Raw genomic sequence first — 25,531 nt, forward strand, 5'->3', positions numbered from 1 at the left:
ATAATGACTTTTATTCAGGGGTTCCAAGTCAGAGGTTCATTCTTGCCACTGATAACAGACAAACCAGAGTCAAATCATGAATGAACTTCCATTCTAATAGCACAAAAGAGAATTCAAAAAGCTACCTAAGTCCAACCCACACAGGGATGTAAAAGGATACTCTTCAAGGAAATTCTCTAAACCTACCCTGCTCAGTGGGGAAATAAAAGGACACAAACAAATGGAAGAACATACCACCTCATGGGTAAAAATCATCTTAAAATGAAAACAGCACCCATACTGCCCCAAGGTATTTACCAGATTCAATGCCATCTAAACTACCAATGACTTTCTTCTGGGAGAATTGAAACTTACTTTAAAGAAAGATTCCATGTGGACAAAAAGAGCCACATTGCCAAGACAATCCTAAGTCAAAAAGAACAGCTGGAGCATCCATGCCTGACTTCAAACCTTCACTACAAGGCTACAAGTAGCCAAAACAGCATGGTACTTAAAAACAGAATGCAGTAATGGAACAGAACAGAGTCCTAAAACTTAATACCACACATCTCAGCCCATGAGTCTTTGACAAATACCCTGGGAGAAATGAGTTCCCTATTTAATAAATGGTGGTGGGAAAATTGGCTGTATTACACAACCCAAGCTTCCAACTGGATCCTTCCTTGCTCTTATATGAAAATTAATGATTCCAAGATATGATCATTAAGAAACATGTTAGACCTATTAAAAACCTAGAAAGAAAACCTAGGTAGCCCCAAGCAAATGCACGTCAGGGACCTAGGCACTGTTTGGGAAACTACCATGACTAACATCAAAACAACAATGACTGACAAAAGCCAAAATTATTAAATGGGATCAAATTAAACTAAGGCTTCTGCCCATAAAAGAAACTACCATCACAGTGAACAGGCAACTACAGAATGGAAGAAATTTTGATCCTCATCAATAAGGCTAATATGTCCAGACCTACAAAGACTCAAACAAATTTACAAAGAAAAACCATTAACCTCATCAAAAATTGGACCCCAAGGATAGACAGACATTTCTCTCCAAAAGAGACATGCATACAGCCAGCAGACACATGACAAAAATATACTAACATCTCACCATACCTGAATGCAAATCAAAACCACACAGTACCATCTCACTGCAAGTTAGAATGGCAATCATTAAAAGTCAAAGAGCTGTGGCTGGGGGATGTGGAGAAACAACAAGACACACACACACTGTTGTTGGGTTAGCAACTGGTTCCTTGTGGAAAACAATGGCGATTCTAAGGATTCAAACTAGAAAATACCTTATGACCCAGCCATCCCATTACTGGGTATATACCCAAGGATTATAAATCATGCTACCTACAAAGACACGTCTGCATACATTATGTTCATTAGCGACACCTTACTATTATCATAAACTTGGAATCTAACCCAAATGTCCATGTAGTGACAGGCCAGTTAAGAAAATGTGGCACAATACACCATGAATACTATACATAAAAAGAGTTTGTGTCCTTTGTAGGGACATGCATGCAGCTGGAAACTATCATTCTCAGCAAACTATCGCAAGAACAGAAAACCAAACACCGCATGTTCTCACTCATAGGTGGGAATTGAACAATGAGATCACTTGGACTCTGGAAGGGGAACATCACACAATGGGGCCTATTATGAGGAGGGGAGAGGGGGGCAGGGAGGGATGGCATTGGGAGTTATACCTGATGTAAATAACGAGTTGATGGGTGCTGACGAGTTGATGGGTGCAGCACACCAACATCGCACAGGTATACATATGTAACAAACCTGCACGTTGTACACATGTACCCTAGAACTTAAAGTATAATAATAAAAAAAAAGATTTATGCTTGTATGAAGACCCAGTAGGCAAGAAGTTATAGCATTTGAATAAAGAAAAATCTGTTTAACCAGCATTTTAAAACTAATAACTGGCCAGGTGCGGTGGCTCACGCATCTAATACTAGCACTTTGGGAGGCTGAAGTGGGTGGATCACTTGAGGCCAGGAGTTTTGAGACCAGCCTGGCAAACACGGCGAAACCCCATCTCCACTAAAAATACAAAAAATTAGCTGGGCGTGGTGGCGCACACCTGTAATCCCAGCTATTCGGGAGGCTGAGGCAGGAGAATCACTGGAATCCAGAAGTCTGAGGTTGCAGTGAGCCAAGATTGTGCCACTGCACTCTGGCCAGAGTGCGACTCTGTCTCAAAAGAAAAAACAAGTAATAACTAATATTTATTGAGTTATTTAATGTTCCAGGTACTATTATAAACACTTTATGTAAACAATTATGTAACTTTTTCTTTTTTTTGAGATGGAGTCTCGCTCTGTCACTCAGGTGGAGTGCAGTGGCATGAGCTTGACTCACTGTAACCTCTACCTCCCGGGTTCCAGCGATTCTCCTGCCTTAGCATCCCGAGTAGCTGAGATTACAGGCGTGCGCCACCACGCCAGGTGAATTTTTTTTGTATTTTTAGTAGAGATGGGGTTTCACCATGTTGGCCTGGCTGGTCTCGAACTCCTGACCTCAAGTCATCTTCCTGCCTCAGCTTCCCAAAATGCTGGGATTACAGGCATGAGCCCATATCCAACCTTATGTAAATTTTTATTATGGAGAATTTCACATTTAAGAAATAAAAAAAAACAAAACAAAAAGAGCTTACATATGTGCATTATCCACTTTCAACTATTTATCAACATTTGAACATTTTGCTATATCTATTTATCTATCACTATCATTCCTCCAACTCATTCTTTTTCTGGAGTAATTAAACATCAGATGTCCTATAATTCACCTATAAATATAACATTCAAAGCTTTTAATATATATTAGCTATTTTATTCCTTGACAAAAAGTAGATATTGTTATTATTCCCATTTTATGTATGGATAAACTGAGGCAAACAGTATGTGACCCACAGGGCTCAGGACTCAAATCCTGGAGTCTGACTGCAAAGCTTTCTAAGTATGTCATTTCTGAGATTAGGCTGTGGCTTCTGTCTGGGGTGCCCTCTCGCTCTCTCTTTCCTGGATCACTAGTTCTTGAGGAAGCCAGCTTACATGTCCAGCAGCACCCCCATGCAAATGCCTGCGTGGTGAGAAACAGGGCCTCTAGCCAACAGCCAGTTAGGAACTGAGGGCTAACAACAACCACATGAGACAGCTTGGGAGCAGATTCTCCATCCCTTATGGGGCTTATATTTTAGTGGGCATTATAGATAATGAACAAGTAAACAAGCAAGCAAACAAAAAAGATATATATATGTATATGTATATATATAAGGTAGTTTCAGGTAGTAATTAAGTCATATAAAGAGAAATAAAGGAGTGTGTGATGGAGTGGGAGACACTCTTTTTGATGGAGCAATAAAATAAGGTATATCAGTTCTTTTACTTTTGGTACAAATAAGAGAAAACCCAACTGAACGTGGCCTAAACCAAAAAGGAAATTTATTATATCACATAACAAATCCAGAGGTAGGAGGGCTCATAGTTAGTAACATAAGGATATCATCAAGAAACCAGGTTCTTTCTACTTTGCCATCCTTGGTATATCAGTTTTGACTCCAAACAAAAGAAAAATAGAAATTCTGGGGCAGAGTAAGTTTTTAGCTGAAAAGATATAATTTGAATATAATTTTAGTGTAAAGTCTTGAGTATTTACACGTTTATAGGTATATAAAAGGAAGCACAGACTTCTGAAGCCTGTGTCTCCAACTAAAGGCAAGGATGGGACCTCTAACAGCAGAAATCACACATTTTCACAAGGAAAAATGATTGCTTGGTTTAAACAACCCCTTGAATTGTCAGCTCAAAGTTGGTTATAGTGGAGTTTGGCACAGCTGACTGTTATGCCCCAAGTCAGTTTGTTGAATCCAGATGTACAGGCACAAATTTATCATCAGGCAACTTTCCTACTGACTCTGATGAGCTTTCTGAAAAGTGGTTACTCTGGTTCCATCTCCTGGAGCTCTGGTTATACAGTGTGCAAATCTGAATGCACATACTCAAAGTTCAGCAAAAATTTATTGTATTCGTCTCTTCATGGATGTAAGATGGCTGCAGCAGTTCTAGATGTCAGATCCAGATACACAGTATTAAAGGGCTATCTTGTATTATGCTGTAACACAGTGATCTATTAAGTCTTCATTAATCCCTTTCAGCAGTTAAGACTGGATATATACAAGATATAATGTACTGAATTAAAAATGCAACATTCTTTTACCCTCTAGCAGTGAAGCAGTAAAATATTGGTCAGAATGAGAATCATGGGTAGGTCTAATTATGCAGGAACAGGAGATTCTAAATAAGTTGCCAAAGAAATTCATTTTGCATCAGATTATCTTCTTTTCCAGGCAAATGTTGTTTAGGGGCTGTGTTTACATAGCAAATAATCCCTGAATTCCAGGGCTGTTGTGTGATTACTGAACATCTTAAAGAGCTTACTTCCCTGCACCGCCTCCCCTACAAGATCCATGTCAAGTCCTGTCTAACTACCTGTACAATACTTGAGGAGGAAAGTGGGCTTTCAGCAACCACACACTTGGGATAAAAGTAGAAAATAAAGGCCAGAAATCATGGCCATTTCCTCCAGAGAAAATACCAGAACATATTTAAACTCAGGGGTGGTATGCTATCTCTGGGGAATTTGCCCTGAGACTATTTTGATACACGAATTAGGAGTGTGTTTGGTGATAGTTTCAACATACTACATATGTTCTTTATAATTTGGAAAGAGTGGAGAAAACAGGAAGGGATTGTTAGCCTAGAAAAAAGTTTGAAGGAGTGAGGCGGGATCTAGGGGCCACACAGACAGACCAAGCCAGTTTCATGAGTTTACCTGGGGCCAGGTTGAAATGGTTCCTTTCAAAGCGCCTGTAACTGGTTGAACCACATCTCTGCCTCAAGTTTTCTGTAGATGTCATTCATTATTGCAACTGGCTTGCTATCACCTAATTCAATTCTTCTTCAATGAATCTGGCAGTGTACTTCTTAGAAACAACATGAATGATGGCTTAAACCAGTTTCATGTTGAATGTCCCTTCCTGGTTTAGTTCATGTTTTGGGGACTCTTTTTTACATAAGCAGCAATATATCCCTTTTAAGATATTTAGAAGCTTTATAGTCTAGTTTAAATTTTGATTAGCGAGTTATACAGTTTAGATGGGCAAAGCAGATACAATGCCAGCATAACATTTATTCATTCAAGAAATGTTTACTGAGTGCCTGCTGTGTGCCATAAGTAAGACAGCTGTCTCTTTAAGGTTTTAATAATACCTGTTTAGCAATTATTCTTTATCGCTACTGGAGCTGATAGATGCTGTCTGGCACAGTAGAATTTATTTTAGGAATTTATGCATATTAATCATGTTTCTGACCTATAACATAATAGTTCACACTCATCAACATTCAAATATTTTTATTCGACCAGCCTGGGCAACATGGTGAAACCCTGTCTCTACCAAAATCACCTGGGCATGGTGATACACGTCTGTAGACCCAGCTACTGGGGAGGCTGAGGTGGGAGGATCGCCCGAACCTGGGGAGATGGAGGCTGCAGTGTGCTGAGATCACACCACCACACTTCAGCCTGGGCAACAGAGCGAGATCCTGTCTCAAAAAAAAAAAAAAAAAAAAAAAAAAAGGCTGTAGTGCAGTGGTGTGATCTTGGTTCATTGCAGTCTCTGCCTCTCCAGGGTCAGGCAGTCCTCCCACCTCAGCCTCCTTCGTAGCTGGAATTACAGTCACATTCCACCAAACCTGGCTGATTTTTATATTTTTTTTTGGTAAAGACAAGGTCTCATTATGTGGTCCAGGCTGGTCTAGAACTCCTGGACTCAAGTGATCCGCCCTCCTCGGCCTCCCAAAGTGTTGGGATTACAGGTGTGAGCCACCATGCCTGGCCAAAATTTGTTTTAAAAATGTGAAACTGGCAGGGCGCAGTGGTTGACGCCTGTAATCCCAGCACTTTGGGAGGCCAAGGGGGGTGGATCACGAGGTCGAGATCGAGACCATCTTGGCCAACATGCTGAAACCCCGTCTCTACTAAAATACAAAAACTTAGCCGGGTATGGTGGCATGTGACTGTAATCCCAGTTACTTGGGAGGCTGAGGCAGGGGAATCACTTGAACCTAGGAGGCGGAGGTTGCAGTGAGCTGAGATCACGCCACTGCACTCCAGCCTGGCGACAGAGCAAGACTCCATCTCAAAAAAAAAAAAAAAAAAAAAAAAAATTCAAACCATACACGCAGGCTCACACATATAGACAAAACCCTCTTTTGACCCACCCGTTTCTACTCTCCTTTCCTTACCACAGAGTTGCTATTCCTGCCATCTTTACTTTCCACCCTCTTGGGCCCACTTAGATTAGGCTTTCATTCCACCAATATTGCTCTTGAAGGTTGCCCTTAATGATACCAAATTTAATAATCAAATTTCATTCTTCCTAACAGCACTTTGCATGGTTGATCATTCTCTCTTTTTTGAAATATTTTCTATACTTTGGACTCCATGACACCATTCTCTTATGGTTCTCCTATGGTTCCGGCTGCTCTCTCCTTTGCTGGTTCCTCTTCGTTTACCAGACCTCTAAATATTGGAGGGACCTGGGCTTATATACTGGTGTTTTGTTTTTTTGTTTTTATCTGCCTATCTTATGATCTCATCCAGTCCTACGAATTTTTTATCTTTATTTTTCAATTTTATTTTGTTAAAATAATACATACACATTTAAAAAGGTTAAGTAGTATCAAAAAGGTTATGATAAAATGCAGCATTTCCCTTCCCCATCCCTCTCTACTTTTTTCCCTCCTTCCTAGAGATAACTATTTTTTTTATGCTTCTAGCTCTCTCTGGCATTTACATCTCTACCTAATTTGTAAATAATAGGCATATACTACCTTTAGCTATTATCTATCAGCTTCATATTGTAGTAGATGAGAACTTGTCTGTCTTACAATGCCATTCTGTCTTCTGCTATCCTTAATCTTCTCAATACAGTTATATTACAATAGTTATCAAATCAATAATCAGTGTTTACATTATTACATATATGTGAATGTAATTCCCAGCAGTGTCGCAGTGTTTTATGATTGTGTTTGTGATATATCTTCCAGTTTGCTATCTGCTGGAAACCCATTCACCGTTCTTAAACTTGATTTATGGTTTCTTTCCGTTGGTGAATCCAATCTGATTCTTTTTAAAACATGCTCTGTAGCTTGTTACAGTTTCCAGTTTCCTGCTGAAATTTTCAAGCATAATTTTAGTGTCCTTTAACATAGTAAATATAGTTGTTTTATTATTTGTGTTTAATAATTGCAATGTCTGGATTCTTTCAGGGCTGTTTGATATCACTTATTTCTGTTGGTTTTTGTTTTTGTTATCTAGTCTTATGGGTTCTAGTTAGATTCTCTGGGCCCTTAATCTGTCTTTCTATATTTAGATTTATTCCCTATTTGGTGAAGCATATCCATCAAGTTAAAAGCATGTTACAATGGCAGAAACATGGTAAGGACAGCAGTTGACATGGCTATCTCTCATATCACACTGCCCCAATCAGGACTGCGTGCAGGTGTCATTTTAACATCACGACTTCACCACCAGCATGGAGAGTCTTTTCCTTTTCTCTGTGTTGAATCTCTTACGTTCTGTATTCCGTATTTTCTTCTTTCTCAGATGACTCTCTCATCTTAGTACAGGCAATGTGATTGTGTGATGTAGTAGACAGAATACTGGTTCCCTAAAATGTCCACATTCGAATCTTACGAATATGTTTCCTTAAATGGCAAAAGAGACTTTGAAGATGTGATCACATTAAGAATGTTTAAATTGGGAGATTATCCTGGATTATTTGGGTGGCCACATGTAGTAATGAAGGTCCATATAATAAGATAGTAGGAGGTATATGTGTGCATGTGTATGTATGTATGAGAGAAAGAGACAGACAGAGACAGTGAGAGATAGAGAGAAGAGAGAGCTGCGCTGGTTTTAAATATGGATGTATGAAGGAAGGGACCACAAGACAAGGAATGCAAGCAGCCTCTGGCAACAAGGAAGATAAGGAAATGGATTCTCCTCTAGAGCCTCTGGAAGGGAAACAGTCCTGCTAACATCTTGATTTAGGAATTCTGATCTCCAGAATTGTAAGAGAATAAATTTGTGTTATCTTAAGCCACTAAGTTTGTAGCAATTTGTTATAGCAGCAAAGAAAATCAATATAAATGATAATTTTTTCAGATTTTTTTTTTGAGATGGAGTCTCACTCTGTCACCCAGGCTGGAGTGCAGAGGCATGATCTTGGCTCACTGCAACCTCCGCCTCCTGGGTTCAAGCAATTTTCTTGCCTCAACCTCCCAAGTAGCTGGGATTACTGGCGCCCACTACCACACCCGGCTAATTTTCATATTTTTAGTAGAGACAGGGTTTCACCATGTTGGCCAGGCTGGTCTTGAACTCCTGACCTCAAGTGATCTGCCCGCCTTGGCCTCCCAAAGTGCTGGGATTATAGGTGTGAGCCACCATGTTTGGCCTAATTTTGTTCAGATGTTACAAGTGTCTATAGTCAATCTTCACATTGCCAGTTTGCTTGGTTATAGGATTCTAGGTTGGAAGGCATTTTCCATCACATTGAAGACACTCTTCCATTGTCTTCTTCCTTCAAATGTTGCTGAGAAGCCCAAAGTCATTTTTATTACCATTCCTTGTACATGGCCCATTTTTTTCCCCTCTCCAGACACTTAGAACATTATCTCTTTGTCTCTAATGTTCTGATATTTCACAATGTATGGGCCTATAAGAGTAGAAAATTCCATGTCAGAAACCTGATGCTTTAAAATTCCATAAATATAACAAAAACACAAGCAAAAAATTGGGGAAAATATTTGCAACTTGAAAAATAAAGAATTATTACTCTTACAATAGAAAGTACTCTTAGAAGAAAAAATAAATTCTCCAAAAGAAATATTCAAAATAGCAATTTAAAAGAGTACATCTGTAGGTCTAGAACCGAAAGGGAAAAAAAGGAGAAAAGTACAAAAGTGTACCAAAAATCAGCTAAGAAACAAGTAAAAAAAATCCATAGCCTTACTAGAAATAAAATAAATGCAAATTAAAACTGTGAGAAACAATTTTTCACCTTTTTAATTGGTGAAGATTAAAAAAACCTCAAAATAGCTAATGTTGGTTAGATTTCAGTACTTTTATACACCGTTGTTAGAAATGCAGTCAACCATCTTTTCTAGATGTGGCAAAATTTCATAAGCCAGATCAAAAGCTTTTAAAAATGTCTACATTAGGCCAGGTACAGTGGCTCAGGCCTGTAATCCCAGCATGTAGGGACTGAGGTGGGAGGATCACTTGAGCCCGGGAGTTGGAGATCAGCCTGTGCAACATAGTGAGACCCTGTCTCTACAAAAAATAAAACAATTAGCTAGGCATGGTGGATGTGCCTATAAGTCCTAGCTGCTTGGGAGGCTGAGGCAGGAGGATCATTTGAGCCCAGGTGTTTGAGGCTACAGTGAGCTATGATTGCACCATTGCACTCTACCCTGGGTGACAGAGTGGGATTCTTGTCTCAAAAAAAAAAAAAATCAGCACTTGGAATTTATTGCAACAAAATACTAATGAATGACACATGAGCATAAGGAGTTAGCTACCATCTTGGCCATTTTGTTTACAACGTTAAGAAAGTGGAAACAGGTCAGGTGGGGTGACACATCTGTAACCCCAGTGCTTTAGGAAACTGAGGCAGAAGGACTGTTTGAGGCCAGGAGTTCAAGATCAGCCTGGGCAACATAGTGAGACCCCCATCTCTACAAAGAATTTAAAAATTAGCTGGGCATGGTGGTGTCTGCCTGTAGTACTAGCTACTTGGGAGGCTGAAGCAGGAGGCTCATGTGAGCTCAGGAGTGTGATGCTTCAGTGAACTATGATTGCACCACTGCATTCCACTCTGGGTGATGGAGTGAGACCCTGACTCTCTTAAAAGAGAAAAGAAAAAAAAAAAAAAAAGAGCAGAAACAACCTAAATACTCAACAATAGAACATTGGCTTAAATCACTCCCATGGCAATGGGATGTTTCAGCAGTTTTAAAGTTAATAAAAAGGCCACTAGCCTGAGGTTGTCTCTGCACCCTGAGCCCTTACATAAGCAAGCTGAAGCCTTATGTATGTATGTATGTATGTATGTATGTATGTATGTACGTATTTTTATGAGATGGAGTCTCACTCTGTCACCCAGGCTGGCATACAGTGGCATGATCCCAGCTCATTGCAATCTCTGGCTCCCGGGTTTAAGTGATTCTCCTGCCTAAGCCTCCCGAGTAGCTGGGATTACAGGCACATGCCACCACACTGGGCTAATTTTTTGTATTTTTGGTAGATGCGGTTTCACCATGTTGGCCTGGTTGGTCTCAAACTCCTGACCTCAAGTGATCGGCCTGCCTCAGCCTCCCAAAGTGCTGGGATTACAGGTGTGGGCCACTGTGCCCAGACCAAAGCCTAATTTAGAGGTATTTCTTATAACTGACTTAAATAGACAAACAAAAATATAGCCCTAACCAGTCACAAACAGCCATTGAGTGAATTGGCTATATAACTAGGGCTCTCCCATCAGACTACACCCAAATAAGGCAAACGCTTAGCTGTAGCAATTCAGGTAATTTCTTTACTTTGCTTCTGTGTTCAGCCTATAAAAGGTAGCTGCTTCCAGAGCAGAGCCCATAACCTCTTTTGGTCTTGGTGCTTCCCAATTCATGAATCATTCTTTTACTCAAATAAATGTGTTAATTTCATTTAAAGTTTTTTTTTTTTAACAGCTAGATATAGTATTAAATTTATCATATAGAAAGTGGTCAGTATTGGTAAGAGGTTGACTCATGGGGAACTGAAATTAGATTTGGTGAGAAAAAAAATCTGCACTCTGTCCATCATTTATTAATAGAACGTTTTCTTTCTAGAGATGAAGTATTTCTACTTCTAAACGTTGAGGAGATACAAAGAAAGGCTTTTGGCTAGACATGGTGGTTCACACCTGTAATCCCAGCACTTTGGTAGGCTGAGGCAGGGGGATCACTTGAGTCCAGGAGCTCAAGGCCAGCCTGAGCAAAAAGCAAGACCCTATTTCTATTTTAAAAAAAGAAGAGGCTTTCAGCAATGATAGTGATAAAAATTACAAAAAAAAAAAAAAAAAAAAAAATAGCAACAGTAACTAACATTGAATACTTACTGTGTTCTGGGCAACCTGTCAGGTATTTAATATATTTTATTTAATTCCCACAATAGTCCTTTGGGGGTAAGTAGTATTCTTCATCATCTTTAGGTGTGAAGATTGAGGCTTGGAGATGTTGAGTGAACCACCTAGAGTGACACAGCTGATAAATATTGTAGTTAGAATTTAAACTCTGGCAGTCAGGATTCCAGACATTCTTATCCACTGGACTGAACTGCCTCAAATAAGCAAAGCATCTCCGTTAGTGGAGATCCCCTAGTAGCCCTTTGTTCTGGGAGACACACCGAGGGATCATTTTAATTAGGTAGATGTAAGGAAACACAGGGGAAGGCTGTACCTGGACATGTGGGAATTGACAGTGAAGCTCTTTTCATCATTTTCTTCGGTACAAGAAGTTCAAAGGCTGCTGGGAGAAAGTCAGCAAATTTTCCCAAAGACTAAGCTTCTGGGAAGGCAGTTACTGAGACCCCTGATCACTTCCTTTAGGAGGGTTAATGTTACTCTATCACCTCTGGACTGAAGTGGCCCTGACCTGACAAGGCAGCAAAAGACAGGAGAAATTCACCATGGAGAGGGGAGCCTGGACTGTTTATCTGGGCTTAACAATCCTGGCTGCAACAAGTTTCTAGCTCAGTTCCTACAAATTTTACTCTAGCATCACAGGTGAGTCCTAGGAAAAAAGCCCTTTGTGTTTGTAACTTTGGAACCATAGATTGCCAGAGTATTTAAATTTTTTTTTTCTCTTTTGGTGACGGAGTCTCGCTCTGTCACCCAGGCTGGAGTGCGATGATGCGATCTCGGCTCACTGCAACCTCTGCCTCCGGGATTCAAGCGATTCTCCTGCCTCAACCTCCCGAGTAGCGCGTGATCCACCTGCCTCGACCTCCCAAAGTGCTGGGATTACAGTCACGGGCCACCGCACCCGGCCCAGAGTATTTAAATTTTAATAGCTCCATCTTGTGAAAGGTCTTGCTACAGTAGACATTCTATGTCTCAACAGTGACACCTTGTGGGACAGAGGAGGCAGAGGCTGGGGTCTGTTTGGACTGGAGTAGTTTTCCATCTTTTTTTTCTTTTTATTTTTTTTTTGAGACGGAGTCTGGCTCTGTCGCCCGGGCTGGAGTGCAGTGGCGCAATCTCGGCTCACTGCAAGCTCCGCCTCCCGGGTTCACGCCATTCTCCTGCCTCAGCCTCCCGAGTAGCTGGGACCACCGGCGCCCGCCACCATGCCCGGCTAATTTTTCGTATTTTTAGTAGAGACGGGGTTTCACCGTGTTAGCCAGGATGGTCTCCGCCGGCCTCGGCCTCCCAAAGTGCTGGGATTACAGGCGTGAGCCACCGCGCCCGGCTCCATCTTTCTTAAAGTCAGTTATAAGCAGGATTGATCCTCTGGACTCTGTTCCTGAACTTAACATGAAAAGGAAAAAAACACATAGAAAACATGATGTACTGTGGGCCGGGCGCGGTGGCTCAAGCCTGTAATCCCAGCACTTTGGGAGGCCGAGACGGGCGGATCACAAGGTCAGGAGATCGAGACCATCCTGGCTAACACGGTGAAACCCCGTCTCTACTAAAAACACAAAAAATTAGCCGGGCGAGGTGGCGGCGCCTGTGGTCCCAGCTACTCGGGAGGCTGAGGCAGGAGAATGGCGGGAACCCGGGAGGCGGAGCTTGCAGTGAGCTGAGATCTGGCCACTGCACTCCAGCCTGGGCGACAGAGCGAGACTCCGTCTCAAAAAAAAAAAAAAAAAAAAAAAGAAAACATGATGTACTGTGTACACCTAATCAATTTAAATGTTGACTTTTGATTTTACTCATAATTCATTAAACATAAAGACTAAAAGTAAAATAATACACTACTTTTCATCTAACAGGTTAATAAATATTAAAAAGTAGGATAGAATTTAGTGTTAGTGAGGGTATATGGAAATTATCAAAAACTGTTACTGGAAATAAAAAATGGTGCAAAAAGTTGGAAGAGAATCTAGGATACAATATACCCAAATTTAAAATGTGCATACTCTATAATCCAGTAATGCCATCATTAAGAATTTAGGAGTGTTGCCAGGCGCAGTGGCTCATGCCTGTAATCCCAGCATTTTGGGAGGCTGAGGTGGGCGGATCATGAGGTCAGCAGTTCGTGACCAGCCTGACCAACATGGTGAAACCCCATCTCTACTAAGAATACAAAAATTAGCTGGGCATGGCAGCGGGCGCCTGTAATCCCAACTACCCAGGAGGCTGAGGCAGAAGAATAGCGTGAACCCAGGAGGCGGAGGTTGCAGTGAGCTGAGACGGGGCCATTGATTGCATTCCAGCCTGGGCAACAGAGCAAGACTCCGTCTCAAAAAAAAAAAAAAAAAAAAAAAATTTAGGAGTGTTTTCTAATGATTTTTTCGTTTGTTTATTGTATCAATTAGGATGCAGTCATTTGTAAAGAACAACAACAAAAAACCCCAATTCAAACATGTTTAAACAATGGAGGGGATTTATTAGGCAATGGACTGAGATCTCAGAAATAGAGTGGACTTCACCTGGGGTTTGACTCAGCATCTCAGAGATATCATCATCCACCCTGTTTCTTTCTGTTTTCTGGCTTCTGGGACATCAGGCTAATTCCCTATCAAAGTTATAAGATGGCTGACAACAACTCCCAAGGTATAGTGGACATATGTTTTCTTAATGGCCACAAGGCACCCTGAAAACCTTTCCTATGGAGAGTTCTCCGTCTTGTAAGTTCTTATTTCCTCAATGTGAAATTCAGAAATTCTCTTTCCCAGTCTCCCTTGCAGCTCTGTGAAATCTGGTGACATGAAGATACAAGCACCATGCAGAAACCCTCCTCGCAAGAGTAGCAGTACTATCTCCAGAAGCAGCAGCTGCAGAGGTTCAGGTGAAAGTCCCTAGGGCCCAGCACCCTTTGCCAGTGGGGTATTTGTGCTCATTGGGAGCAACAGTGGTGTTTTCTTTGGAGCAGTTCTACAATAGGATAAATTGTTGTGTGGCCCTAAAGGTGGATTCTGTGGTCTTCCAGAGAGTCTATGGACTCCCTGATATCCTTTAATAAATTTGCTTTCTGCTTAAATTATCCACAGTTCATTTCTATTGTGTGCAAGAACCCTAATACACAGAGATACGCTTTTTCAGCCACATCTAGAGAGACGGGTCACTTTCAGAAATGCCCTCAAAAGAGCTAAGAAGCTTCTTTCTCTGATATCTCTGGCAAACCTCTTTTTATATCTCTATAGTCAGAATTGGGTCATGTTTTTTCTTTTCTTTTCTTTTTTTTTCTGTACTATTGGGGCTTGAGGACGGGATTATGATAATGATCTAAGGCCTGAGCCACATCCTTATCCCTTAAGGCTTAAGACAAAGAACAAAGAGGGAGAGGTGAGGACATCCAGGTGAGATCAGGATACTAACTTCAGAGAGGGGTGAATGGGTGAAAGTATATGGGAGGTAGAAGAACCAGACAGTAACTTACATCAAACCCCTTGAACTTCCAAGCTTGCTCCTCACATATGTGGAGAAGTCTGCACAAACCACTATATCATGTTGCTGTTGGTCACCATCTGGAACATCTGGACAGAGTCCCCACGATGGGATACAGCTTCCTTTCCATGGGACTAGTCACATTCTTTGCTGTCTTGTTTCTTCATTCTGCCTTTAACGAGGGTTGGGTCAACAAAGAAAATGGCAATAACTTTCTCTTTAGTTTAATGGAAAATTCCTCTGGAAGTTCACCCCTCATTGATGTACTCCACTTCCTTATTTTTCTCCCCTATTCTTAGGAGCCAACATCTCTGCAACAATGCTTCCTTCTTCTCATCTCTCAAAGCAAGACTTTACTCATTCTTTGGAACAACCCATCCCTTGCAAATAGATCAGACTATACCCCTAGCAGTATGTTTCTCAAAAATTGGAGCCTGTTCTGAGCAATATGCTTTTTAAGTGAATTTTACCCTTAGTACTAGTGACATTTGGGACTGGATAATATTTTTGTTATGAGAGACTGTCCTGTGCATTGTAGAATGTTTAGAAGCATCTCTAACCTCTATCCACTAAAGGCTAGTAGCATCCTCTCCCACTAAGTTGTGACAACCAAAAATGTTCACTGGAGAGCAAAATTACCCATTTGATAACAAGTAAGCTAGAATAATACTCTGGGGGAGAGTGTGCTGGGTAAGAGTAGTGGAGTTCTCTCATATTCCAAGTTAGGATGGAGTACATGGGAAACTTTAACTATTCAAGTTTCACCAAAAAGTAAAGGACAGGTGAAGGAACTCACTTCTCCTGTGAGTTATTAATGAACTTATTTGTTCTCCTGACTGTGCTGCAGGAGACTGCTGAATCACCATTTCCCAAGGACAAATATTAATTTTCATAGAGAGTACAGCCTAACCACAAGGTAGAAGATACTTTCCCATCTGTCCTATAATTTCACAAGGCCACCTCTCTCTCTCTTTTTTTTTTTTTTTTGAGATGGAGTCTTGCTTTGTCACCCAGGCAGAAGAGCACAATCTCAGCTCACTGCAACCTCCGCCTCCTGGGTTCAAGTGATTCTCCTGCCCAGCCTCCTGACTAGCTGGGATTACAGGCGCCTGCCACCACGCTCGGCTAATTTTTTTGTATTTTTATTACAGACGGGTTTTCACCATGTTGGCCAGGCTGGTTTCAAACTCCTGACTTCAAGTGATCCGCCCTCCTTGGCCTCTCAAAGTGCAGGGATTACAGGCGTGAGTCACCGCTCCCAGCCATGGCCACATCTCTTATAATGAGGTATGACAAATTATTATTCAGCACAGACCTAATCCACCAATCTTGCTTTCAAATGTATCTTCTTCGGATCATCCCTGAGTAATATTTTTTAAAATTCCCTTAGCTACTCACAGAGTTGGCCAAATATGAGAAATTATTACTTGGAAATGTAATCCTATAGTTTTTTTTTTTTATGATGGGGGTTGCTATGTTACTTGGTACACAGGTATTTTGGGTTATCTGATCCAAAAGTTTGATATTTCAAACTTTTATCTGTACTGTGGCTTTTAGCTACATTTTTTTTTTTTTTCTGGATAATTTTAGCCTTTAGTATTATGAAATGTCCTTAATTACATTTAAGCCGTTTTGGTCTGAATTGTCTGATATCAAAAGAACGACCCTGCATTCCTATTAGTTCCATTTGTCTGGTGTTTTAGTTAGTCCAGGCTGTTGTAGACTGGGTGGCTTCAACAACATTTATTTCTTACAGTTATGGAGGATGTGAAGTCTAAGAGCAGGGTGCCAGCATGATTGGGTTTTGGTGAGTGCCCTCTTACTGCTTTGCATACAGACACCTTTTTACTGTATCCTTATGTAGCAGAGTGAGAGAGGAAGAAAGCTCTGTTGTGCCTCTTCTTACGAGGGCACTAATCCTATTCATGAGGGCTCTGTGCTCACAACCTAATTACCTTCCAAAGGTCCCACCTCCAGATACCATCGCATTTGGAACTGAGCTTCAAGAAGTGACTGTTGGCCGGGCGCGGTGGCTCATGCCTGTAATCCCAGCACTCTGGGAGGCCGAGACGGGCGGATCACGAGGTCAGGAGATCCAGACCATCCTGACAAACACAGTGAAACCCCGTGTCTACTAAAAATACAAAAAGTTAGCCGGCCATGGTGGTGGGCGCCTGTAGTGCCAGCTACTCAGGAGGCTGATGCAGGAGAATGGCATGAATCCGGCAGGTGGAGCTTGCAGTGAGCCAAGACCGTGCCACTGCACTCCAGCCTGGGTGACAGAGTGAGAATTTGTCTCAAAAAAAAAAGAAGTGACTGTTGGGGGTACACATTCAGTCCATAGCACCTAGTTTGTCTCTTTGTTTCTCTTTAGCCTTTCTGAATCATTTTGTTTTAGGTATGTTGCTTGTACGTACCATAATGATAGTGTATCAGTTAGCTTCTTTGCATAACAAACCATACCAAAACTTAGTGGCTTAAAAACCAGCCATTTATTTAGCTCATAATTCTGTAGGTTGGCTTAACATTTCTGGTCTACATTGGCTCAGCTGATCTTTCAGGTGCTTGCTTATGTGTCTGAGGTCATCTAGGGTGTTGCCTGGTGCTTGGATGATCTAAGATAGCCTTGTTCATATGTCCGACAATTAGCAGACTGTTGGTTAGGGCTAGGAGAGTGACTCAACCACGTGTCTCATAATCCAGCAGGCAAGACGGCACTCATGGAGGTTACAGGGTTGCAAGTGCAGTAAGAGAGGACAAACCGTGATGACTGAAGTGTCTGCTTACATCACAACTGCTAATGCCCCACTGGCCAAAGCAGCTCACATCAATGACCCAGACTTAAAGGGTGGAGAAAAAGACTCCACTTCCTGATGGGAAGATCTGCAATGTCATACTGCAAAATCATGACAAAGGGAGAGGAAGAGTGTGTGGCCAATTTTATAATCTATCACATTGGGTTTTCTTTTGTGAGTCATTTTAAAAGTCTTTTTCTTTACTTCCTTCTGTTATTTGATTTTTCAGCTTTAAGCGACATTCATTGATATCATTTAAATATCTCTTGACTCCCATCAATTACCTATTTACCAATAAATTTACTTATTTTACTTTTCCTTTCTGATGACTGTAATGTACTATGAAATGGATCCAAAAAGCAACGTAGATTTATGAGTGGATAGAGGGAAGATCAGACAGACAGATATGAGACAAAGCATGCATAGTAAAATGTTAATGTTAGAATCTAGGTGGTGGGTAGGTGGGCATTCACTGCAAAACTCTGTGCTGTGTCTGAAATTTTTAAAATGAACTGTGAAGTTGAGGCAGGAGAATCCTTTGAGTCCAGGAGTTTGAGACCACCCTCAACAACATAGGAAGATTCTGTCTTTGCAAAAAATACAAAAAATAGATAAATAAATAAGCCGGGCATGGTAGTGTGCACCTGTAGTCCCAACTACTTGGGAGGCTGAGGTGGGATAATTGCTTGAGCCTTGGCCTGGAAGGTTGAGGCCGTTGTGAGCCATGATTACACCACTGCACTCTAGCCTGGAGGAAAGAGCAAGACCCTGTCTCAAAAAAAAAAAAAAAAAAAAAAAAAAAAAAAAAGGAAATATTGGAAGAAAAAGAACATAGGAGCCACCTTGAGGGTGTTCATATTAGTCAAATCTTGGACAATTTGAGCATCAAAACAAATAATAATAGTGGTTTATAATCTACTAAATTGAATAAAAATCCATGGGTTCATGCTGGTATAAACATATAAATGAATAAATAAATACAGGAGAAAAGAAAATTCTTCTTTCTAGAATAATGTCAGCTGATATAGGCATAATAATGAATAAGAAAATCGCCATTTTGCAATCATCATAGAAATACTAGATTCATGCAAGAATCATCAAAGTATGCTAAAACTAGCGGAAGAAAGTTTCATGTGGAACAGCATTTTATATAGCCTCAAATTATATTCCCACGAATTAGTTGTTAATTACAAAGGGAAAAGAATAATTTTTCCAACGAGAAACCCGGTGGTTTTCATTCTATCTAATCATCCCTCCAACCTTTTTTTTTGTTTCTATTGGATCTTCCTCCTGCGGTCCTCCACCCTCTCCTTATTCTGGGCTAGCTGTACTTTCTGCTTGCTGCAGAGCTGCCATTTTACGACTTTCCTTAACTGCTTTCCTAGACCTCCTCCTGTGAACTATTTGCCGAACTACCTTATATAAGGGTGGAATAAAGACCTCTGTAAATATATACAATAGATTAATAGATTGGTCATAGAATTCTCTTGAATTACATTTTGTTTGGCACACAGTGGAAGCTCCAAAAATATTTGCTGAATAACTCAGTCTGGTCATCCAAGTGTTACCAAAACTTTGTACCAAGAAGCTTGTAGGATTTGGTTTTCATTTCAATTGTGAAATGAAATTGCATACATTTTGTATATATGCTTACTTTTCTTTTTTAAAATTTATCTTATTACAGTGTTCTACATGTCCAAAGAAACTTCTCTATTAACAAACTAAAGACATGATATCTGAAGGTAATCTTTATGCATAATTTTCTTCTAAGAAACTCAAATGTGCTTTATATGAAGAATCACTAATAACCACTTACTTACTACTCCCTGCTACTGAGTTTTGAATAGAGAGCTAATGTATGCCTAAGGGAAAATCGATTAAAGAAACATTCTTATATAGCTCCAAAAACGAATGAACAACAACAGTCAGGGTGAAAGGGGGAGGGTGCTCCCTTTAACTTGAAATGCTTAAACAAATACGGGATTTTAGTGAAAATGGGAGTCTTGAAATGTATCCTTAATGTGCAGATACTCACAAGATAACTTTCAATTATCCAGAATTATTTTTTACTCTATAGAGCAATTCTTCCAAAATAGTGCATCAATTTATTCTCAGAAGTTATCTCATTCGAGTAAAGTGACTCTCACCCAAGAGAGACACTGGTAGCAAAGGGCAGTAGTTACTTAAATAGCAGTGAAACCGATACTAGAGAACTGCCAACTGATGAAAATTTAATCAGCAGTATATGGGATTGGAATGGGCTTATACAGGGAGTAATTCTGAATATAAGGTGTTCAGTAGTTTCCATTTCTTTAAAATTTTCTGTACAAAGTGGAAAAAATTTACACACCCATGTTTGAAAAATGGGTAATTTTTCTTTCATTCATCAATTTTTAAAGGTAAATATGCTAGTAAATTAAGGAGACAAATAGTTCTCTATCCCACGTTGTAAAAAATCTAGGGCCCTGGTCCTTTACCATTGCCTTTTTTCCATTCCGCACAAGATATGTGTCTTCCAGGTGACACAGGAGCCATCCTTGATGTTTTTTGTTTCATCAAGTCTATTTGGGTGTTCCTATTCCATGCTTCTTCCCCTCTAGATTCCCCCATCTACCTCATACTCTAGGTTTATCCTGAGTGTGGAGTAAGGAAGTATGAATCCCACATTTACATTTTCCTTTTATTGTTCACCTTCTCTCTCTTAGACTCTTCCGCTCAGTACCAAAAGGACTTTCTTTCTTGCACTGCAGGAACTTCCCTTACATCAAATTCTTATACTGTTTACTTTCATTTATTGTAAAAATATTACAGTCTTCTGAATCTGACTTCTGTAAGCCTCTTTTCTCCTTAACAACAAAGTCTCCTCCAAAAATCATAAGTGCTTACTTTCAGGCTATTGTCTCAACGTGGACTTGAAACACACTATTTTGAAACTCAAAGCTGCCTTTAGCAGGGTTCTGTCCATTCAAAGAGGCAACTATTTCCACTGGTTCAATCAGTGGGGTTAATGATAGGCCCAGAACTAGGAATTTTTGAGAAAGAAAATCCATTTACTTAATATTCCCAAAATGTATTTGTTATGCTGAGAACACACACTAAGAATACATGGCATTTCATCACATAGATGAAAAACTAACATCATCATAAGCAAGTTTGGAAGCAGTGACACACACCCCTCGGAAGGCATTATGAATGCTCCCTAATATCTGATTCTCCCTTCCCAGTCCCATTGCAGTTCGGCGGAGCCATATGAAAGGTTCTAGCTAGTGAAATACAAGTGGAAGTGGAGGGCTGAGGTAGTGACAAGCCACTGCATGATGCTACACATTCCCTCTTCTGCAGCGAAAGTGGAATCTCATGTTGGGACGGCAGAGTTACAAGATCAAAGTGGTCTGGATTGCTCAGACACTGGTTGGAGGACAACTCTAAGCCTGTTCCATATTAGACTTTGTGTGAGCAAAGAACAAATGTTTATTAAGATACTATCTTTGAGTTTAAAATTGAAATTGAGTGCCTGCTATACCAAGTGTTAGAGACATACTGGTATACAAAACACACAATTTTTGCCCTCATGGAGGTTACATTCTAGTGGGGAAGTCAGATAAAAATTAAATCAACAAACAAAATACTTGCAAGTTAGGGTAAGTGTTATGAAGGAACTAATGGCTGCGCTAGAGGTTAACAAGGGAGGGAATGTACTTTAGATAGTATGATGATGAGGAGAGGAGACCTTTCAACTAAGACATGAAGAAAGGGAGAAAACATTCTAGGTCCCATGAGGCAAGAAAGACCTTGGTGAGTTGAGAAACTAAAAAGACAACTGTGACTCAGTGGTAACAAATGAGGAACAAGAGGCAAAATATGAAGTTGCAGAGAAAGACCATCATGTTGTGGTAGGGAGTTTGGTTTTCATTCTAAGCCATCAGATAGTATCACCTTAATCTTCCTTCGGTCAATGTCACAAAACTAATCACATTTATGTTAACTTTCTTTTCCCCATCATCTGCCTCAACAAATGTCATGTCCCTCATCTTTCTGATGGCTAATTACTCTCTTTGTATCCTCCCTCCTCTGGTTACCCTTTCTCCTCCTCTTTTCATATACTTTGCTTCTTCATTATCTTCCCAATGGGTCAGTCCTGTCAACCAACCTACAAGACACCACCCATCCCCGACCCTCTTCCATGGGTTATCAACTGGTAATGATTCTACTAACCACTCAGATGTTCTGGCCCCAAAACCAGGATCTATCCTTGACCACTTCCTTTACTTTCCTATGCAATTCATTGGTAAATTCTTCAGTTTTAAACTCAAAGATATTAACCGTTTGGTTCACTCTTGTTAATGTTAGCTTTCATGATCTTGTCTTGATTTCTGAAATGATCTCATGATTTGCCTCCTTGCTTCCATTCTTTCCTTCCTCTAATGTTTTATTTATGCATCAGCCAAGGGTGGCTACTTATTTTAACCTAGAATAACTTAATTAAAATAAACAAAACTTTTTATAAATTGTGGTAAAATAGGCCAGGTGCAGTGGCTCACGCCTGTAATCCCAGCACTTTGTGAGGTTGAAGTGGGTGGATCACTTGAGGCCAGGAGTTCGAGACCAGCCTGGCCAATGTTGCGAAAGCCAGTCTCTACTAAAAATACAAAAATTAGCCAGGCATGGTGGCATGCACCTGTAGTCCCAGCTGCTCAGGAGGCTGAGGCAAGAGAATAGCTTGAACCTGGCAGGCGGAGGTTGCAGTGAGCTGAGATTGTGCCACTGCACTCCAGACTGGGTCACAGATTGAGACTCTGTCTCAAAAAAAAAAAAAAAATTGTGGTAAAATAAACTTTGACTATAATGAAAGTAGTCTATATGCTGCAAAAGTTACAATGAAAAAGATAGGCAAACATAAATAAGAAAATACACATTTCCACTTCCAAAGATTACCACTACTAACACCTTAGGGTATAAGGCCACTATTTTTTTCATTGTACCTAAATACACAGATGTGCATTTTTAAACCAAAATGGGATGCTGTAACATACTACTTTGTGACTTGCTCTTTTCAGTTAATGATCTTTTCCATGGCAATACAGTTCTATTTTATCCAATACTCAGTCCATCTACATTCATATTTCTTTAATGTTCCTGAAAATGCATTTTATAGTCTGTTCAAACTAGGATCCAATTCAAACTGTTATGTCCCTTAAATTTCTTTTCATAAAGCAGTTGCTTTTTTCATGACAAATTGTTGAAGAGATGGGCCAGTTATCCTGCAGAATGTTTCAGCTTCTGGTTTCACCTTCTGTCTAGTTACTTCCTCTGGCATCATTTAGTTTGTTCATCTATCAGTTGTATTTTTTTATAAAGTCTGTTACATGCAAAGGCTTGATAGATTCAAGTTAAATATTTTTGCGTGGAATGTATCATGATGATACTGTATACTACATTCCATCAAAAGACAAACTATCCGATTGAGCTACAACGTGGCCTTTAAAAAATGTAAATTATAAATGTACATAGCTTCCTCTGCATTTATTATACAACACTAAACAAAATCTTCAACTTGGACTACAAGTTTCTGAACGATTTGATGTCTGCTTACTCATCCAACTTTATTCCATCCCAATTCTATTTGTTTTTAAGAGTCTTGTCATATGTTTCGTTTCTACTCCCGAAACATGGTAAGTGCTTGCCTCCTAGGGCCTCTGCACGCAGGCTTTTGGTTTGGAGACTCTCCTTTGCCACTCCACCTCTCTCCACTCTTCTCCTCTCCTGATGCCAAGCATCTTCTCAAATTACAGGTGTCGTTTTCAATGTATTTAAAATTTTGTTCTTTCTACAAAACAGCAACCACAGACACAGGTTCATTTTCAGTTCACCTACTCCGGAGAAAACCTACTTTCTTTATCTTATTTAAATTAGGGTCCTCCAAGCGATCTTAACATCTCCTAAATCCCAAGTACCCTGTTTTTCTTCCTGATACTTTTTCCGTTTACCTTAGTATCTGTGTCAACCTGACAGTAAGCTGCACGATGGCAGGAGTCTTGCCTACCAGGTTCCCTGTGCACTCCGTTCCTGTGCACAGCAGCCCGTCAACAGTAGCTTAATAAACATCATAGGTCACAATAACCCTGGGACCGCATCTTGGGGAGGTAGCCGCAAACTCTCGCAGGTGGCAGTGACAGGAGTACTTCTCCAGGGGGTTGTTCGAGTGGATGAATACTCTTACGTGAAAGTGCTCAGTACACCACTGCGGCAAGAAGGAGGAAGGAAAGAATTCCAGATGCGGAGAAAGTAGTATTTTACAGCATAGCACAGCCTGAACTGGGTCCAGGAGGGCGTCGCCGCCGCGACACCTTCACGTGACCGCGAACGGCTTAAGGACCCCGCATCCAGTGCGCTTGCGCTGGAGCTCCCGGAAGTGGCCGGACCCGGAACGCAGGCGGAGCGCACGTCCGTCAGCCCGTCAGTCCGCCAGTCCGCCAGACCAGTACCTCTCTCTTCTCGGCCGTCGTAGGCTGTCCGCTGTCTGTTTGGCCCGAACGGCGGCGGAGGCGCTGATCATGGCGACGTTCATCTCGGTGCAGCTGAAAAAGACCTCAGAGGTGGACCTGGCCAAGCCGCTGGTGAAGTTCATCCAGCAGACTTACCCAAGCGGCGGGGAAGAGCAGGCCCAGTACTGTCGCGCGGCGGAGGAGCTCAGCAAGCTGCGCCGCGCCGCAGTCGGTCGCCCGCTGGACAAGCACGAGGGCGCGCTCGAGACGCTCCTGAGGTGGGCGCGGGGCTGGGTGTGGGTAGTTTGTTTGCCAGCAGTCCCTCGCCGCCCCTCTTCCTGTCTTCCCCCTTCCCTCAATCCTGTAACCTGGGCCGAGCCGCCCCGCCCCGGCCTGACCGGGCGCGTAGGTGTGGTCTGCATTCTTTGCTGGTGAAAAGGACCCGCCCTGCAGGCCGGCTGTGACTGCCCGCTTGTCCTGCCTGCCCGCCTGCCCCAGCCCTTGGTCGGCGAGGGCTCCGTCGATCAGGTGCTTGGGAGCAGCAGTCAGCCATGTACTGATTTCTCTTGCCACATTTACTTAGAAGTAGTTTTCACTTTTTTGGGTCTCTGAAGCTTCCCCTTTCCCCCCATTTTTCCATCACTGTCTTTCTTGGGCCAAATTTAGATTTCATAATAGTAGTTGCTTGAAGGAAGTGGGCGAAGTGAGGGAATTGGGACACTGGACCAAATGTCTGATCAACTCATCACATTGTCCACATGAAATGGACCATCTTCCTCAGTTCAAAATAATCAAATGACAGATGGAGAATTCTGAAAGTTAGGAGCTACAAGTATTTGAAATAAAACTCTAGTTACATAATAGAACCGTTCAAGGTAGGTTGTTTAAAAGCAGTTTGTTCACAAACAGGTATATACATAATAGAGTAAATTTGTTATTTTAGCAAGCTTATTTAGCTCATTCTGATTTAATGAGGGTTCGTTTCATTATACTTAATAGTTATAAGAACATTTTTATAGGATTTTTTAGTTAAAAATTTCTTTTGCCTACCTTGTTCATCTCCGTATAGTATATTCTATTTGTTTCACAAGAGAATCACAACTGTATTCCAATCCAAGTAGCAGAAACCCAGGCTAAACTAGCTTGAGCTGAGAAAAGACTTATTCTGTCGGGCACGGTGGCTCACGCCTGTAATCCCAGTACTTTGGGAGGCCAAGGCGGGTGGATCACGAGGTCAGGAGATCGAGACTACCCTGGCTAACCCGGTGAAACCCCGTCTCTACTAAAAATACAAAAAATTAGCCTGGCGTGATGGTGGGCGCCTGTAGTCCCAGCTACTTGGGAGGCTGAAGCAGGAGAATGGCGTGAACCCGGGAGGCGGAACCTGCAGTGAGCTGAAATCGTCACTGCACTGTAGCCTGGGTGACAGAGCGAGACTCCGTCTCAAAAAAAAAAAAAGAAAGAAAAGACTTATTCTGCTAACTGAAAAGTCTAGGGATATTCTTTCCTTAGCTTTGG

At 41.2% G+C, this 25,531-nt stretch overlaps 1 protein-coding gene and 1 long non-coding RNA gene across 9 annotated transcripts in view; one reads left to right on the forward strand and one right to left on the reverse strand.

Moving 5' to 3' along the window:
• Positions 1 to 3,437: 3,437 nt before the first annotated feature.
• LOC116273850 lies at positions 3,438 to 23,670 on the reverse strand. Of its 7 annotated transcripts, XR_004182330.1 has the most exons (5): positions 23,516 to 23,670; positions 14,726 to 14,901; positions 11,579 to 11,647; positions 11,239 to 11,383; positions 8,446 to 8,802 (listed from the first exon to the last, which is right to left on the reverse strand). It is a non-coding gene; the product is annotated as an uncharacterized LOC116273850 (long non-coding RNA). The 7 variants fall into 7 exon arrangements; XR_004182331.1 differs by lacking the exon at positions 8,446 to 8,802 and adding an exon at positions 3,438 to 4,083 and having other exon boundaries at positions 11,239 to 11,647; XR_004182328.1 differs by having other exon boundaries at positions 11,239 to 11,644.
• Positions 23,290 to 25,531, forward strand: part of LOC116273849 (programmed cell death 6-interacting protein) — a 73,273-nt gene continuing 71,031 nt past the window's right edge. For both annotated transcript variants that reach the window (XM_031663836.1, XM_031663837.1), the window contains exon 1: positions 23,290 to 24,291. In XM_031663836.1, coding sequence (XP_031519696.1) covers positions 24,083 to 24,291 — 209 coding nt within the window. In that variant the 5' untranslated portion in view covers positions 23,290 to 24,082. The remainder of the gene's footprint in view (positions 24,292 to 25,531) is intronic.

Source organism: Papio anubis, chromosome 2 (assembly GCF_008728515.1).
Source record: "Papio anubis isolate 15944 chromosome 2, Panubis1.0, whole genome shotgun sequence".
NCBI classification, from domain to species: Eukaryota; Metazoa; Chordata; class Mammalia; order Primates; family Cercopithecidae; genus Papio; species Papio anubis.